Genomic DNA, 16,273 nt, shown 5'->3' with positions numbered 1-16,273 from the left:
AGTGCGGCAGCGCGGGAGGCGCGAGCCGGCGCTGAGGGCAGCGAGCGCCCGCCCGGGCCCGGGGCTCTGTGGCGGGGCTGTCCGAGCCTTCCCCGCGCTGTGCTAGGGGCGGTAGGGCCCGCCTGCCGCGGGGTGCCTCTGGAAACAGCACCGGTTTCAATTAAGCGTCTTTTGGTGCAATTTGTTTCCTCAGCTCGGTTTGCTGTCGCGTCTGGCAGCGGGAGATGAGCAGGGAGCTCAGGGGCAGGGGATGCGCCCGGGGCAGAGGCTTCCAGGGATGGCGTGGAGGATGGCGAGGAGGAGGAGGAGGATGGCGAGGCAGAGCACAGAAGGGAGAGCCCAAAAGGATGCCCGAACCTGGTGAGCCAGCCCCTGTGCTTCTGCTTTCTGAAGCCATAATGCTTTTATTCTCCTAACGCACTGTGCTAGGCAATTACAGCTCCTTGTCTCCGGGGTCAAAAGAATCACTGAGAATAAAACTTGCAAAATTTCACTTTCCGTATTCTTTCAATCCACGTTATTTATTTTTTTTCTTCCCCCAGCAAAATCTCGCCTAGTCCAATCAACGATGGACCAGTTTATTCCGTATAAGGGCTGGAAACTTTATTTCTCTGAAGGTATTTTAAAACCTATTTTTCTAGAATTTATTACACATGGCGTTAGTAGAGTTACAAGTTCAAAAAGAACAACTAAAATTTCATCTATGAAAACATAAATGCCATAAAGACTTCACTCTTGGGATATGCTGTAACCTTTGTGATCATTACTGGGATCCTGTGGAGATCTATCATCTTCTGTAGTTTTGCAGTGCAGAAAAACAATGGAAGAAAAATTACCTGTTTATGTATTTTGTGAAGTGGAAAGAATTATTTCTGTGACTAACGTGGTGTGTTTCTAACTAGTTTACAATGACAAGTCTCCTTTTGTCCAGAAGACTCAAGCCTTTGAAAAGTTTTTCATGCAGCGCATTGAGCTTTATGACAAGGTAAAAAACCAAGCCAAACATATCCCACCCCAACAACCTGTTGTTGATACAAGAACATTACTGATTTTTAGTATTTTTTTCCCCATCAAAGTAACCTCCATCACAGACCTGAAACATTTAGGACATAATTTGGGTGTTTTACTTCTAATTTGAAGTGTATTTTGTCATTTATGGTGTTTCCCAGGACGAAATAGAAAGAAAAGGAAGCATTCTCGTGGATTATAAGGAGCTGATCCAGGACAGAGAGCTGACTAAATCAATACCAAATCTATCTGCTGAACTCAGGGACATGCCTCAGAAAATACTGCAGTGTATGGGTCTGGCAATTCATCAGGTAAACACTGATACATGGAAGCAGAACCCTGACAACAAAAAAGAACCAGTTGCACTTAGAGGCCATTATGTTATAAACCCCACATCTCTGTGTTTTTCTTTCTTAGGGCAAATTACTGTTTGTTTAAAACTCAAATCCTTCAATCTCTCCTCTTCCTGTATGACCCACAAAATCACATTTTGACGTTGCTTTGTGTATTTTTCGTATTCATCATTGGAGCTGTTGACTAAAACTGAATGTAGCTCTATGTGTCTGTCCCTGTTGGGAGTTGTGATTCCTGTGGGTGTCTGTGTCCCCTGCTGTCCCCTGCAGGTGCTCACCAAGGACCTGGAGAGGCACGCAGCAGAGCTGCAGGTGCAGGAGGGATTGCCCCTGCAGGGGGAGCCTGTCATAAACGTGCCTCTCATCCACGCCAGGTAAGGGGGGCTGCCCCTTCTCCTTTCCCAACGAAAAGCTGTTTGCTTCCTGCCTAATCCTTGCCAGTGTCCATGCATGGCTTGCATGTTTAAGGGAAAGCTGGGCTCTGGGAAGCTTTTTCCAGGAGAACACTCTGCATTCTGCTTTTTCTCTTCACTGTGACTTCATGTCCTTGTGAAGAAAAAAGTGAAGTGAAACCTCCTTTTAAACGGAACAAACAGCTTGAACTAGAAAAGCTTGTAAGTAGAGAAGTGGCTTATAAGCAGAACAATCATTCTATAAATAGAATTGTATTGATAAAAGCAGAATTATTTAAATTTCTGTTGACTGGAGAAGTTTTTAATGAAACAAGTCCTTAGAACTTTTTTTCTTTATCAGAAGTAATGGCATCTCACACTTCAAGGGCCTGGGTGTGTAAGATCTATTGGAGTTCAAATAACCTTTTAAAAAATATTTTCTTTTTTATTACTGTTTTTAATTCCCTGCTGGTGGTGGCAGAGCCATAATAAAACTTTAGTCCTTCTGTGTCACAAGTCTAAATTCCAGGCTTTATCTGAAGCTATGGAAAGAGACAGTTATGGATGATCTTAAAGTAATGTATTGCTACACCAGAGGGTCACTGGATAAACAAACTGTACTGTTTGAGGCTATTGAGGTTGATTCATGTGAGAATATTGAATGTTCTGCTGCTTTCCAGAGCAAGAATCAAAAACTGTACCATGGATTCACCAAAAAAATACTTCTAAGTGTTTTTTTTCTGGATGTAGGATTTTTTGGATGGGTTTGGGGATTATTTTTGTCCTCATTTTCTGTGTGCTAATGCAGGGTGTACAACTATGAGCCTCTGACCCAGCTGAAAAACCTGAGGGCCAACTGCTACGGCAAGTACATCGCCCTGCGTGGCACCGTGGTGAGGGTGAGCAACATCAAACCCCTGTGCACCAGCCTGGCCTTCGTCTGTGCTGCCTGTGGGGATGTGCAGGCTGTTCCTCTCCCTGATGGCAAGTACACCCTTCCCACCAAGGTGAGCCAAAACCATTGCATTTCATGCTTTTTGCTGTGTTTTCACAAAAATCAGCACTGCAGGCGTTAAAAAAAAAAGGGGAAAAAAAAGTCTTTAAAGTTAGATTAAATAACTGACACATTGAGAATTAATTAATTATACCTTGCAACTTTTCTTACTTCAGACCCTTGTTACTTGTAAAAAATGTATGCTGCTGGAACAGGATATGTGACCAAAAATACACAGAAATTCCCTGAAACCTGAAAAATATATTATCTCTCTTAATTTCCATTTCACCAGTTCTGGTTAAAAAGACTCAGCTTGCTGTGGTTGTTTTCTATGCTTACACTGTTTTTTTGTTTAAAACTTTCTGTTTTAATTTATTTTATTATTTTTATTATCTGGACTTAAGAAGTCATTAGACATAGGACAGTGCCTGGTTATTCTCAAACCAGTTCACTGAGGGGATCACACACTTCTGCTGTGTTTGCTCTAACAGCTGTGTGTCAGAGTTCAGGTGTCTGTGCTTGATGGATCCTCATAATTCTGTACATCCTAATTTGAATTTGTAGCCCTAATTTAATTGTCTTTTTTTCTGGAGTGATGCTGAATGTTGTTGCTTTGTAGGGGTTTTTTTTGGATTTTTTTTTTTTTAAATCAAATAAGACAGTTTCACCCCAGGACTTTAAAAAAGGCTGGGAATGAGTCAGAATTGCTGTTGTTGCAGTGCCTTGTTCCCGAGTGCCGGGGCCGCTCCTTCACAGCTGACAGGAGCTCTCCTCTGACCACCACAGTGGACTGGCAGTCTGTCAAGTAAGCACAAAAATGTGATGTGACAGGACACTCAAAAAGTGACAGGATGGCTCCACCTGTGTTACAGTGTGTGATTTTAATAATCTTGCTCTTTTGTAGCAAGCACTCTCCAACATTTGTATCACAAAGGAGTTGTTTTATCCAAGTGCTGGTGTACTTTGTAACCTACCCTGTCATAGTTTCCTGGAAATTCTTTCTGTCCTTACCAAACTCTTGGAGAGATGCTCAGTTTTGCTCTTTGCTGCATTTATCAATAATTTCTAATTGTATCTATGATTTCATTATTCTCTTTAATGAGCTGCAAGTCAGCTAGAAAACCCTATTGGTCAGCTGTGCCACTGGACGTGAATGAGCTGGAAGTAAACTGGAGGGTTAAAAATCGTAGTTTGAAGTGACATTGATGTGAAAACTCGTGCTGTTTTCAGCAGCTCCAGAGGGCGCTGTTCATCATAGCTTCTTCGGTAAAGCTTGGCTTGGCTTCCAGGGAATCTGAGAGCTCCAGGTGCAGAGCCAGAGCTTCAACTGTTCCTCTCGTTATGGACTTTTCCAGGGTTGGAATACCTATTAAGAATTCATGGGGGCTATAATGTGTGACCTCTTAATTTTTTGTTTATGTGGGTCCATTTTACTTTATGTACTGTATTTATTTCTACATGAACATGCTCATCAGTGGTAGAAAACCTGCATTTCAACTCCGTGTTCACAGTTGGTGCTTTTCTGGGCTTTTTGCATGGTTTATACCCATTTAGTGAAGTGTGACCTGAGGAATGCCCAGAGCTGCACTGGAGCTGTGTGCTGCTGCTGCTGCAGGGTGTGCAGCTGCACTGGAGCTATGTGCTGCAGCTGCACTGGAGCTGTGTGCTGCTGCTGCTGCAGGGTGTGCAGCTGCACTGGAGCTGTGTGCTGCTGCTGCTGCAGGGTGTGCAGCTGCCCCGCTGTGTTGCAGGGTGTGCAGCTGCCCCGCTGTGTTGCAGGGTGCAGGAGCTGATGGCAGATGACCAGCGGGAAGCAGGACGGATCCCGCGCACCATCGAGTGTGAGCTGGTGCAGGATCTCGTGGACAGCTGTGTCCCTGGGGACATGGTCACTGTCACAGGCATAGTGAAGGTGGCAAGCACTGAGGAAGGTGAGTGCAGCACCTTTTTCCCACAGTGGGGTTTTTGGTAGTGCTTATACAAGAACAGTCACTGCCCTTAATTGATGCCATAAGTCCATAAAGTGTAAATTTCTTTGGAAGTTACCAAACTTTTACAATGAAAAGTTATTTTAGGGCATTATTTGCTTAGCATTTTCTCTTTAATATCTCCTTCAGACATCAGGAGAACTGTCACACTGTTGTGAAGGAGAGTTATCTTAGTTTAGTCTCCCTAGAAAAATTTTTCAACTCTTTTTTTCCTTTTCTTTCCCGAAGTGAAGAAATAGCTGTGCACTGCTCTGAAAGAATGCATTGCAGATAACTGCAAGACTGTTTTACTCTGAGACTTCATTCTCTGCTCAGTAATCCATCTATATAGAAAATGATTAATTATTCATTGATAATTACTGAGTAATTACTGTGCTACATGTTTAATGCTTCCACACCATGCATCTTTTTTTTTTTCCCCAAAATATTGAGTGGAAACATTTTACATTCAACTTTGCTTTGACAACAATAATATAATAATTTTAAATCACTGGAAAAAATTATTTATTCTGGGACAAAATTTTCTCTAGACATGTGTCCTCAATTTCAGGAAAGTATTTATTGTGTACATAAGTGGAGGGAACTTAAAAGAACAAATGTAGCTAGAAACTTATTTTGCATCAATTTTACAAAACGCAGATGTACTTAAATATGAGCATAATTTTTCATTATATTTCTGAATTAGTCTATGCCATTTATAGATAATACGTAGATCATATTATAATAATAAAATTGATAGAAAAAATGCTCCATCATCCTTTCTCAATTTTTCTAACAGGAGCTGCTAAAAGCAAGAATGACAAGTGTATATTCTTACTGTACATTGAGGCAAATTCTGTCAGCAACAGTAAAGGACAAAAACTGAAGAATTTTGATGATGAGACCTTTCAGAGATCGTTCATGGAGTTTTCCCTTAAAGACCTCTATGCTATCCAAGAAATTCAAGCTGAGGAAAATCTGTTCAAGCTGATTGTGAAGTAAGTTGTATCAGACCTAGACTGGGTCTAGGGTTAGATGTGAATCAGTGTGACACCTTCAGAGAAATGTGACAGCTCATCCTAAAGCTGTGAAATGTCTGAGCCTCATGTAATAGAAACCACAGAGATCTAAGAAATTTCATTGGGCAAGGGACTTGGGAGGAAGGTATTGCAGTGGGAATGTTGGGACTTTGGGAGTGGTTTAGAGATTCAAGAAGTTGCCTGTGTTCTAGTTTAACCTTAGACAGAAAGCTCTAGGTAGAAAAACAATTAGTTAATTTTGTTCCTCACCGTGTAAATTCAACTTACAAGTACCATTTTGTCCTCCTGTTTTCTACAGTAGAGGAAAGAGGTGCAAGAACTGAGCAGAGGGTGTGAAAGACCCTCAGTTCAGACTGAAAAGTACTCTTCCAGCTGGGATGTCCCTCAGGCCCTCCCAGTGGAGTCAAAGAACACAAACCCAGCACTTTAAAAGGAGGGTTATAGGCAGTCACTTGATTAAGAAAGAACAGGTGCAGATAGCACTGGGAAGCTGGTTCTCCTTGGTCTTTGTGGGGAGTCAAGTGAAAAGCTTTTCTTGTTTCAGTCATCTCTGCTTATCCAAAAATTTCAAGAAATTTCATGCTGCTGATTTCTGTTGGAAATTCAGCAACAGCTGCCCAAAAAGTTTGATGTTTATTAAGGTGTTCTGTGATGAGAGAGAGGACAAGTGTTTATTTATAGCAATACATGATTTATCTTCCACTTATGTTACCCTGTGCTTTGCATTCCAGCTCTCTTTGTCCTGCAATCTATGGCCATGAGGTAAATAATCTAAAAACTCTACTTGTAATTCCAGTTTGAAATGTTTATGCCCCATTCAGCTCCTAAAGGATTCACACAGCTTATCTGGGACAGGGGGAGGTGGCAGGGGCTGTTTTTACAGGTGACTGTTGTGGTGTTTGTGAGGGTCCCCAGGATGAGAATTTGACTCCAAGTTCTTAGAAGGCTGATATATCATATATCATATAATATCATACTATATTATATTAAAGTATATTATGTATTACATATTATGTATTATATATTATATTCTATTCTAGAATGCTAGATTAAAACTATAATAAAGAAAGAGAAGATACATCAGAAGGCTTAACAAAAATGATTAATAAAAACCTATGACTGACTCAGAGAGTCTGACACAGCTGGCTGTGATTGGCCATTAAGAAAAAACAATTCCCATGGAACCACTCAAACATTCACCTGTTGGTAAGCAATGCCCAAGTCACATTCCAAAGCAGCAAACACAGGAGCAGCAATCAGATAATTATTGTTTTCATTCCTTTCTGAGGCTTCTCAGCTTCCCAGGAGAAAATCCTGGGCAAAGGGGATTTTTCAGAAAGTATCATGGTGACAGACTGTGGCTCACAGTCTGTTTTGTGCCAGGGAGTGGCAGCCTTACACCCTCAAGTTCAGAGATCCAGGCAAGGTCATTGCAGGCAGTTCTAGGGAGCTGTCAGTGCTGGTCACCAGGAAGGGATGGGATGGGATGGAATGGAATGGAATGGAATGGAATGGAATGGAATGGAATGGAATGGAATGGAATGGAATGGAATGCTTACCAGTGTTGGCCTCTACCACAACAGATTGTGAAGGCAGGGCTGGCCCTGGCCTTGTTTGGAGGATGTCAGAAGTTTGTGGATGACAAGAACAGAATCCCAGTGCGAGGAGATCCACATGTTCTGGTTGTTGGAGATCCAGGATTAGGAAAAAGTCAGATGTTGCAAGTACGGTTTCCTTTATTACTGTTTTCTGTTTTCCTTTATTTCCTTGTTATCTTGACTTGCAGCCATGGGAGGATAACTGTGCTGAGACCAAAGGGTTGACTGAGCTGGAGCTGTCTTTTCATGTGGGATTCCTCAAGTACAGGAGAGTATCCAGAGGGCTCTGCTGCCATCCAGGGAGCCTGTTAAACACCAAAGCAGGTGTTTGGCCTTTCAAGGACAGGCTTACAGGCTTGCTGTCCTGCCCTTACACAGTTCTTGTCACCAACCCTTTTCCCAGTGAGGAGCTTCACTCCTTCCTGTCTTCATTTAGCTGGCCCATTGTGAAATGAAGTAATTAATCTTTGAACAAATGCAACTTCAGATACCCTGTGACTCTCCTCCTGTGAGGTTTACTTCCATTCCTTACCTTATTTCCATGTTGCTAGCACAGATCTTTTTGGGAAAGGGACCTGATGCTGTGTTTGGGCTTTGATCTCAGATATTTCTGCTTGACTATGACAATTAGTAATAGATTTTTTTCCCCTTAAACTGAGTAATTTTTAAATTCCATGTTTTTTTCCCTGGTTACTGTGAAATGCAAGAGGGACAGAATTCACCTAGAACTTCTTTAAAAAGTCCTTCTAACATGGACTTGTTGCATTAGAATATGATTTGCATTTAGCCAAGGTGATGGATTTGCATGCAAGCATCTTTACAAAAAAAAATTGTTCTTTTGTTGAATGAGGACTCTCCAACATAGAGTAACTGATTTGTTTTTTCACATTGTTGTTTTAAAAAGGAATACTATCCAAGAAAAGTTACTCCTACTGCTTTGCAGAATTATGTGTCTTGGAGTTGCAAGGAGTTAGAGCTTTACTGTTAGGCCATATTCAGTGGAAAGAAACAAATTTGGGGTTACTTTGAATTGTTTCTCTAGGATGAGGCTTATGAAATTCTTCACTTTGGGGAAGGAAAAAGTATTTGTTTCTCTTGTAGGCTGTGTGTAACATCGCCCCTCGAGGTGTGTATGTTTGTGGTAATACCTCCACCAGCTCTGGCCTGACTGTTACACTCTCCAGAGATGGCACTTCTGGAGATTTTGCCTTGGAAGCTGGTGCCCTAGTGCTTGGAGATCAAGGTAATGCAAGGAATGCCACAGGTTCTGTGTAGCCATATGGAAGGGGCAGGAGAGTGTGTGCTGCTGAGCCTCAGCTAAGCCAAAGTGCTCGCTTAACTGTGGGCTAGAAATGTCTGTTTGAAGTATGATACCATGGGAAGTTCTGAGCTTCTCCAGTGGCTTCTCTGGGGGCAATTCCTGCTTTCCTAGAGTGTAGGGAATCTTCAGTTCTCCAGTTCATATACCAGACTTCTTACTGTGTCAAAGAGCTAGGATTTTTTTTGTTCAGGGATCTGTCTTGATATCAGCTGCTGGACTTTTACTGGTTTTGAAAAAGGACTCACTTAAGAGATATGGTGTCTATTTGAAAAAGCTTGTTTCATCATCTTAATGAATCACCAAAATGCTGCATCCCCAAGTCAGGCTGAGTTCATTGTGTTTGGTTGCATTACCATGGAATGAAAACAAAGCTGGCAGAAATGGAGATTTTCCAATGTCTCCTGCAGTCCCTGGGGTTCTAAGTTGGATTTCTGATGTAGCACTAGATTGTAGGACACGCTTGTCCTTCAGTTAATGTGTTGTCTGATAAGTCTTTGTCCTGTTTTAATTGCTTCCAGGCATTTGTGGAATAGATGAATTTGATAAGATGGGAAACCAGCACCAGGCTTTGTTGGAAGCCATGGAGCAGCAGAGCATCAGCCTGGCCAAGGCTGGCATTGTTTGCAGTCTGCCAGCTCGGACATCCATTGTTGCTGCAGCAAACCCCGTTGGAGGACATTATAACAAGGCCAAAACAGTGTCTGAGAACCTAAAGTGAGCCCTTTCTGAAATGCTGCTTTTGTAATTCACATTCAGGAGTAGATGCTTCTGTCAGTCCTGTAGCTCATGTACAATTGCTTTCTAGAATTTTGGAGTGTGCACACAAACTTTAATAATCTTCAGTGGCTTTTGAGAGAGAAATTCCTGTTGTACTTTATTCTGAATGAGCAGGACAGGATCTTTTACCTGTGTTTGAAGTGGAACAGAGTTGCTATAATTTTTCCACTACTCCCAAGTTATTGAAATAGGTATCCCAATATAGCCAGTTAGATTGTGCCTGGGTCAGTGTGACCCTCGCTGCTGAGCCAAAGGCGGCTTCTGTGGTGCTTCACCCCAGAGATACCTTGGCTGCTGGAGATTGCAGCGGGGCACTGGTGCAAGTCCAGGCTTGTCAGGAACTCCGTTTACCTCAGGAGAGAGAGCTTCTGGCGATGGTGAAGAGAAGGAGAGGATTCTGCTGGAGGGTTATATCCAGATGTTTATTCCATGGTTATAGAGGTCTGAAGCGGGGCAACTCCTCCAACAGAATAGAGGCCGCATGGTCTGATTAACCTTTTAAGCTCAGGGAACAGGGGAAGGGGAGGGGACAGGTGAGCTACCAACCAGGTGAAAGGGGCAGGGTCTCAAGGGAGGATGACACTTAGACAGGCCAATGACCTCTGGGCATAGGGGCATCTTTTGAATCTGACTAACCACACAACGGACGCCTTGCTGGAATCTTAAGCCTGATTGACAGGACTCACTCAGCAAGGGGGCGAGGGGGAAGGGAGAGAGTATAGGCACACCTGGGAAGGGACCCGGAAGTTTAAAACAGGACATTGCAACACACCGCAACACCAAGTTCCTTGTGTTTCCTCCAGGATGGGGAGTGCTCTGCTGTCAAGGTTTGATCTGGTGTTCATCCTGCTGGACACGCCCAACGAGGACCACGACCACCTGCTGTCGGAGCACGTGATGGCCATGCGGGCCGGCCGGCGCGCCGCCGCCACCAGCGCCCTGGTGACACGGGCCAGCTGCCAGGAGCACTCTGTCCTCCAGGCCACCTCGGACCGACCTCTGCTCGAGAGGCTCAAGGTGAGACCTGGCCTGGGGCTGCTGCTCTAAGGCAAATTTGCTGTGTTGGGTTTCAGTAAGGAGCTACAGAAGTGGGCTGGGTGTAATCATTTGGTGTGTTGAATCCAAGTAAAGCACTGTGGAAGCAAATCCTTGGGCTTCTGCAACTCCATGGATTTGGGAAGTATAGGAGAGGAAGCATGTTTCTCATTAGACTTCATGGCTTTGAGGACTGATATTGTCAAATGCCAGATCTTGGGACAATACTCCTACTGGAGGTAAACCCATGCACTTTTGGAAACAGGATAGCAGTGATGGTTTAGTCTTCTCTGGAGCTGTGGGAATTGGGATTTTCTCTTTTTGAGAAGAGATTTAACTTTATAGCAAATTCTATTTGGCACTTCCTACCATGAAGATGAGAACCCTTGGCTGCTTTTCCTGAAATGGCCAAGTGTGTGTGTTTACATGTCTGAGCATAGCATGGGGACTTGAAGTACACCATTCATATACACAGCACCAAAGCCCTTATAGTGATGACTTCACCAGATAAAGCATAAAGATGATGATTTGATATGAAAGTTTTTATTGTATATAATTGTGACAGAAATCTAAATCTTTGTAATGGTGCTAGATCTCAACAGGAGAAAACTTTGATGCCATTCCCCATCAGCTGCTGAGGAAGTACGTGGGGTACGCTCGGCAGTACGTGCACCCCAGCTTGTCTCCAGAGGCTGCACAAGTCCTCCAGGAATTCTACCTGGAGCTCCGGAAACAGAACCAAGGGGCAGACAGCACCCCCATCACCACGAGGCAGCTGGAGTCCCTGATTCGCCTGACAGAGGTAAATGCAAGCTGGAATGCTTAAGGGATTGGAAGCAAAGGGATTATTCCTGAGGTATTACCCAAATCCCACCATTTTTTACAGGTTACTCACCACTATGCTTTCTCTGTTTTGTTAAAAAAAAAGTGAGAATGCATCAGACTTAGAAGGGCTTAAGAGCTGCTGTTCCTTAAGACTTCTTATAAAGCAAAACACCCTTGAGGAGATGGAAAGAGAGTCTATCACATTCCCCAAAAGGAGAAAAAGCAGGTGCAGGCAGGAGCAACTGCTGCCCACCTTGCACCTCAACAACACTGTCTGTGATCTGCTGCTTCACAAGGCTACACTGCTTTTTTATTTGAAAAGCAAATAAACTCCAAGCCACAGCCTAAAAGTGCAACTGTGCAGGAGGACACAGTGACACACTAACAAAAAATAGAAAAATCCTCTAATCCTGTATGCTTAGGTTCTATCTCTGCTCCTAAAATTTGTGCTTGTAGCCCTTGTAGAGTGATTATAGCCTCTTTTCACATCAGTTATGATATATCTTAAACCTTTGTGGGATATTTTTTTCTGTTTTAAGGCACGATCAAGGCTGGAATTAAGAGAGAAGTCTACCAAGGAAGATGCTGAGGATGTAATAGAGATAATGAAATACAGGTAATAGAAAACACTGCTTAAAAAATAACTAAAGCATCACAGTGCTATTCATTTGAAACTTGATTCCTTTACATATTCAAACACAATGAAGAAATCACTTTATCAGGCTTAGAACCATGATACTTCCTGAAGGGAGGTTGTAGACAGATGTGGGTTGGTCTCTTCCACTGGGCAGCACTGACAGAACCAGAGGACACAGTCTCAGGCTATGTCAGGGAAGGTATAGGTTGGATATTAGGAAACAGTTTTTCACCAAAAGAACAATAAAGTACTGGAGTGCTCTTCCCAGGGAGGTGGTAGAATCACCATCTCTGGATGTGTTTAAAAAAGGACTGGAGGTGGCACTTGGTGCTATAGTCTAGTTGAGGTGCTAGGGCACAGGTTGGACTCAATGATCTTAGAGGTCTCTCCCAACCTCATGATTCTGTGATACTACATTATTTTGTGATTCTGTGATGCTACTATTTGGATTTGTTAGCTGCTCCTTAAAAGCTGCCAGCAGCTCTAAGTCAAATACAACTGCTCAGGCTTGTGAGTTGTGGGGTCACAGTGGTGCTGGCTGTATGGGCACAGTAATGCACACGTGAGGCTCTGCTGAAGTGTGAGTACTCTCTGGTGCAGGTGAACAATTAAAGTTCAAGAGTGATTTGGATGAATGCTGAGTCTAAGTTCCCTAGAGAGTGACCTAATAGAGGGTGGTTTTCTATGTGGCTTCTGAAAGTTCTCAAGCATCACATTTTGGGAATCAAATCCACATATGTTTGCTTTTCTGACCTGCTGAGAGTTTGATCTCTTTTTGTAACCTGTTTGTAGCATGCTGGGCACCTACTCGGATGAGTTTGGGAAGCTGGACTTCGAGCGCTCCCAGCACGGCTCTGGGATGAGCAATCGCTCGCAGGCCAAGAGATTCGTGTCTGCCCTGAGCAGCGTGGCAGAGAGAACCTACAACAACCTCTTCGATCTGCAGCAGCTGCGCCACATCGCCGGCCAGCTGCAGCTGCGGGTGAGCGCCCCCTGCAGCAGCCACACCCTGCCAGGCCACCCTCGGTAGTGCTGCCAAAGGGACACGGGCAGAGGCACCTCTGCTGCCTCTTTGCAATGCAGACATAACCAGTGTGCTGCTGTTGGGCTGAGCAGAGCTCCTCAAGTGTCTGTGAGCTCCACTGACCCCACAGCTGTTTGCAACAGCAGCTCCTTGCACTGGTAAGGGCTGGTCCCACTGATGAGGCTGGCTCTGAGCAAGATCCTGGCTTGATCTGTGAAAGGCAATGATGGTTTCAGTGCTGCACTCCTTCTGCCTCCCCAGAGGACACATCTGTTTTTGTTCCCAAGTTCAGACTTGTGGTGTCTGTGCTCTATTTCAGCAGTGCAGTGATGTTTCTGCATCACCTCCTCTGGATGAAATATGCCTTCAGGTTTTCATTCTTGCTCAGACATCCTGAAGTTGCATGTGGAAAGGATCATCTAGGACACATGGCCACAAATGTATTCTGCCCTGTAATTGATTTGCATTCTGTACTTGTGAGGGCTTCAGCCAAACAGAACTATTGATAGCTAACTGTATATTTGCTCCACTTATTGAAGTTATTTTAATTAACCCTAATTCTCCCTTCATATATGGACTACTTTTGCCCACCCAGGGTTGCCATTTCTTGCTGTTTGTTTGGGGGATCCATGGGGAGTCCCCCTAAGCTGTGAGTTGGCTGGCAGCAGCAGGCAGGCAAGGAGACTCCACACAGCTTCTGAGCGTGCTAATTAGATGAGGGTTTATTGGGGGTCCCAGCCCTGGGAGCAGCATGATTTCTGAGAGAGAAAGGGGGAAGGGGGAGAGAGGGAGAGCCTAGGGAGAAAAGGGGCTAAGACCTTCTTGTCTCCCTTGCACAGCTTAACAGGGAGATTCAGAGTGGGTGCAGAATAAGACTTGGGCCAATGGGATTACACATACATGAAACTTCAGGAGAGAATCACAGGCTTGGAATAAACTGTACATTTTTGAGGGGTGACACAGAGCATACCATTTAACTAAAATGTAACACCACACATCACCTCCTCTGGGTTAAATATGCCTTTAGGTTTTCATTCTTGCTTCAGATATCCTGAAGTTGCATGTTGAAAGGAACATCATCCAGGACACATGGCCACAAATGTATTCTGTCCTGTAATTGATTTGCAGTCTGTTCTTGTGGGGGTTTCAGCAAACAGAACTATTGATAGCTAACTGTACTTTTTGCTCCACTGACTACTTATTGAAGTTAATTTAATTAACTCTAATTCTCCCTTTTTATATAAACTACTTTTGCCCATTCAAAGTTCTATACCTGGAAATTAGGGAGAGTTGTAGAAATCATGCATTTGTGGTAGATACTTCTGTTTCAGAACTGGAATTTACACATATGTAGCTGCACCCTTTCTTCATGTAATAAAGGAGAGACTGCTGCTTCTGTGTAACACTGCAGTAAAACCAGTGTGTAACTAAAGCAGCAAACAGGGGGGCTGATGGTGTGAGATCTCTGGTAGGTGAACAGTTTGGCAAGGAAATTCACCTATTCTTAGCCCACTTCATTTCACTGAGTTCTTTCAAATGGCTTATGTTGCTTTACATCAGGTAAGATGTCATTCTCCAATTTGGTATTTTTGTCTTTATTTTCCCAGGTATCTGATTTTGAAAGCTTTATTGGATCCCTGAATGATCAGGGTTATCTTTTGAAGAAAGGTTCAAGAGTTTATCAGCTCCAGACCATGTGAGAGGAGTCACTGTGATGGATTTCCTGGATTTCCTTGGGACGATTGTCCCTCTGCACTGCTGACCTGGAGCAGGGAGGCACACCCTGAGCTGGGCTGCACCTGCCACAGCACTGGGGTTTGCTGGGTTGGAGATTCTCCTGCAGAAAATTAAACTGGAAAGCTGCAACAGGACAAATTGGCACATGGAATTGCTGCCTGGCTCATCCTACAGCTCTCTGTTCCAAATGGGACCTCACCATCCCCCAGGAGTGGAAGTTGTGTTTTATTCTGTTGCAGTGCCATAAGGGACTTGACTTCTGAAAGAGATGCTGCACCCACAAATTCCAGCCCAGGAATCTTCCATGAGAGGATGGTATGAGCTGTGCTTTCAGCATTGTGGTTCATTTAAAGTCTAGAAATGTTTCCAGTAGGTTCTGACAACAGTGTTTGATAGCTGTTACCAAATGACACTTCACTGAAACTGACTTTTCTGCTTTGAAACATGGTCTTTGAAGCCAAGGTTTTATTTGAAATCCAAGTCTGATTTAAGAGAATATCCTTATTACAATATTTAATTTGTAAAGCAGGGATTGGATTTTGACTTGCATTAAACTTTATATATGAGAAATATGAGTTGTTCAAGGCTGTTTAATGGCCTTTACAGGATCTGCAACACCAACAGGTTCTGTTTGTTTCTGTGTAACTGTTCCTGACACAGAACCACGTGTGTTCAGCAGGGGTGAAGTGCTGAATGCTTCCTGACTTTGATGAAATCAGAGCCATGGTCTGGTGCAATGAAACAGCAGCTGGGAGCTTTCTGTGTAAGAATTAAAAACCCACACACACTCACACGCCCTCCCTAAAGAAAAATATACTTTAAAAAATCAGGACTTGTTTTCCCTCTTTCATTTCTCAGGTAAGATATGATAGACGACAAAAAGCAGAAATACTGAAAGTTAGTGCCTCACCCTGTTATTTAAGGGACATCAGGGACCAAATATACTTGAAACTGAAGACTGGTCAGCCAGATGAAATGCTTTAAGTACAAAATCATAGTTCTACATGGGAGCTCTGAAGGGGCAAGGTCTGCTCTATCAGCTAAAGGGCAGTAGTGTTGGAGACTGATTTTGGCTTAGTGCAGGGCTGGGACAGGAGCACGCCCCGGGAGCCAACAAGCGACTGCAGCTGGGAAAGCGAACTCATTCCCGTTCCTCCTTGAGACAGCAAACGCGGGCAGGCCAGAGCCCGGAGCAAGGGCTGAGCTCCAGACACCGTTCGCCCTCTCTGGGAACTTTCTTAAGGCAAAGCCAACCTTCCTCTTCCTCCCTCAAGGGCTTTCCCAGAACGGCGCGGCCCCGCCGTGAGGGGGAGCGGGGTGAGCCCGGGCAGCCGCCCACCGGGCCGCCATGGGCATCGCCCTCCGCGCCCGGGGGCCGCCGGGGGAGAGCCTGAGGCGGGAAAGCGGTGGAAAAGCACCGGGGAGCGCTTTCCCGGGACCGGCCCTTCCACTCGGCTGCCTGCCGTAAAGCGCGCGGCCTGAGGAGGGGCGGGGCTGACGCAAAGCGCCGCAAAAGGTCGCGCGTCCCCGGCAGCGCTCGCGGCACACGCGCCGCGCGCGGCTGG

At 44.3% G+C, this 16,273-nt stretch overlaps 1 protein-coding gene across 1 annotated transcript; it reads left to right on the top strand.

The window, feature by feature from the left end:
- Positions 1–27: 27 nt before the first annotated feature.
- Positions 28–15,275, top strand: MCM8 (minichromosome maintenance 8 homologous recombination repair factor). Its single transcript, XM_064707053.1, has 18 exons — positions 28–360; positions 543–617; positions 903–985; positions 1,170–1,319; positions 1,632–1,735; positions 2,562–2,760; positions 3,467–3,552; positions 4,527–4,678; positions 5,514–5,712; positions 6,486–6,516; positions 7,338–7,478; positions 8,454–8,595; positions 9,192–9,387; positions 10,254–10,467; positions 11,078–11,287; positions 11,850–11,926; positions 12,740–12,929; positions 14,579–15,275. The coding sequence occupies exons 1-18, from the start codon at positions 225–227 to the stop codon at positions 14,669–14,671; spliced, it is 2,478 nt and encodes an 825-aa protein (XP_064563123.1). The 5' UTR covers positions 28–224; the 3' UTR covers positions 14,672–15,275.
- The last annotated feature ends 998 nt before the right edge of the window (positions 15,276–16,273 follow it).

Source organism: Zonotrichia leucophrys, chromosome 3 (assembly GCF_028769735.1).
Source record: "Zonotrichia leucophrys gambelii isolate GWCS_2022_RI chromosome 3, RI_Zleu_2.0, whole genome shotgun sequence".
NCBI lineage: Eukaryota > Metazoa > Chordata > Aves > Passeriformes > Passerellidae > Zonotrichia > Zonotrichia leucophrys.
The sequence above is the reverse complement of the archived record's forward strand: the minus strand, read 5'-3'. Positions and strand labels throughout refer to the sequence as shown.

Bases quoted from the DNA above. Each gene is read 5' to 3' on its own strand.
- MCM8 (XM_064707053.1), top strand. From the start codon at position 225: ATGAGCAGGGAGCTCAGGGGCAGGGGATGCGCCCGGGGCAGAGGCTTC. The intron at 3,553-4,526 runs GTAAGCACAAAA...GCTGTGTTGCAG, and splicing joins GTGGACTGGCAGTCTGTCAA to GGTGCAGGAGCTGATGGCAG. The intron at 10,468-11,077 runs GTGAGACCTGGC...TAATGGTGCTAG, and splicing joins CTCTGCTCGAGAGGCTCAAG to ATCTCAACAGGAGAAAACTT.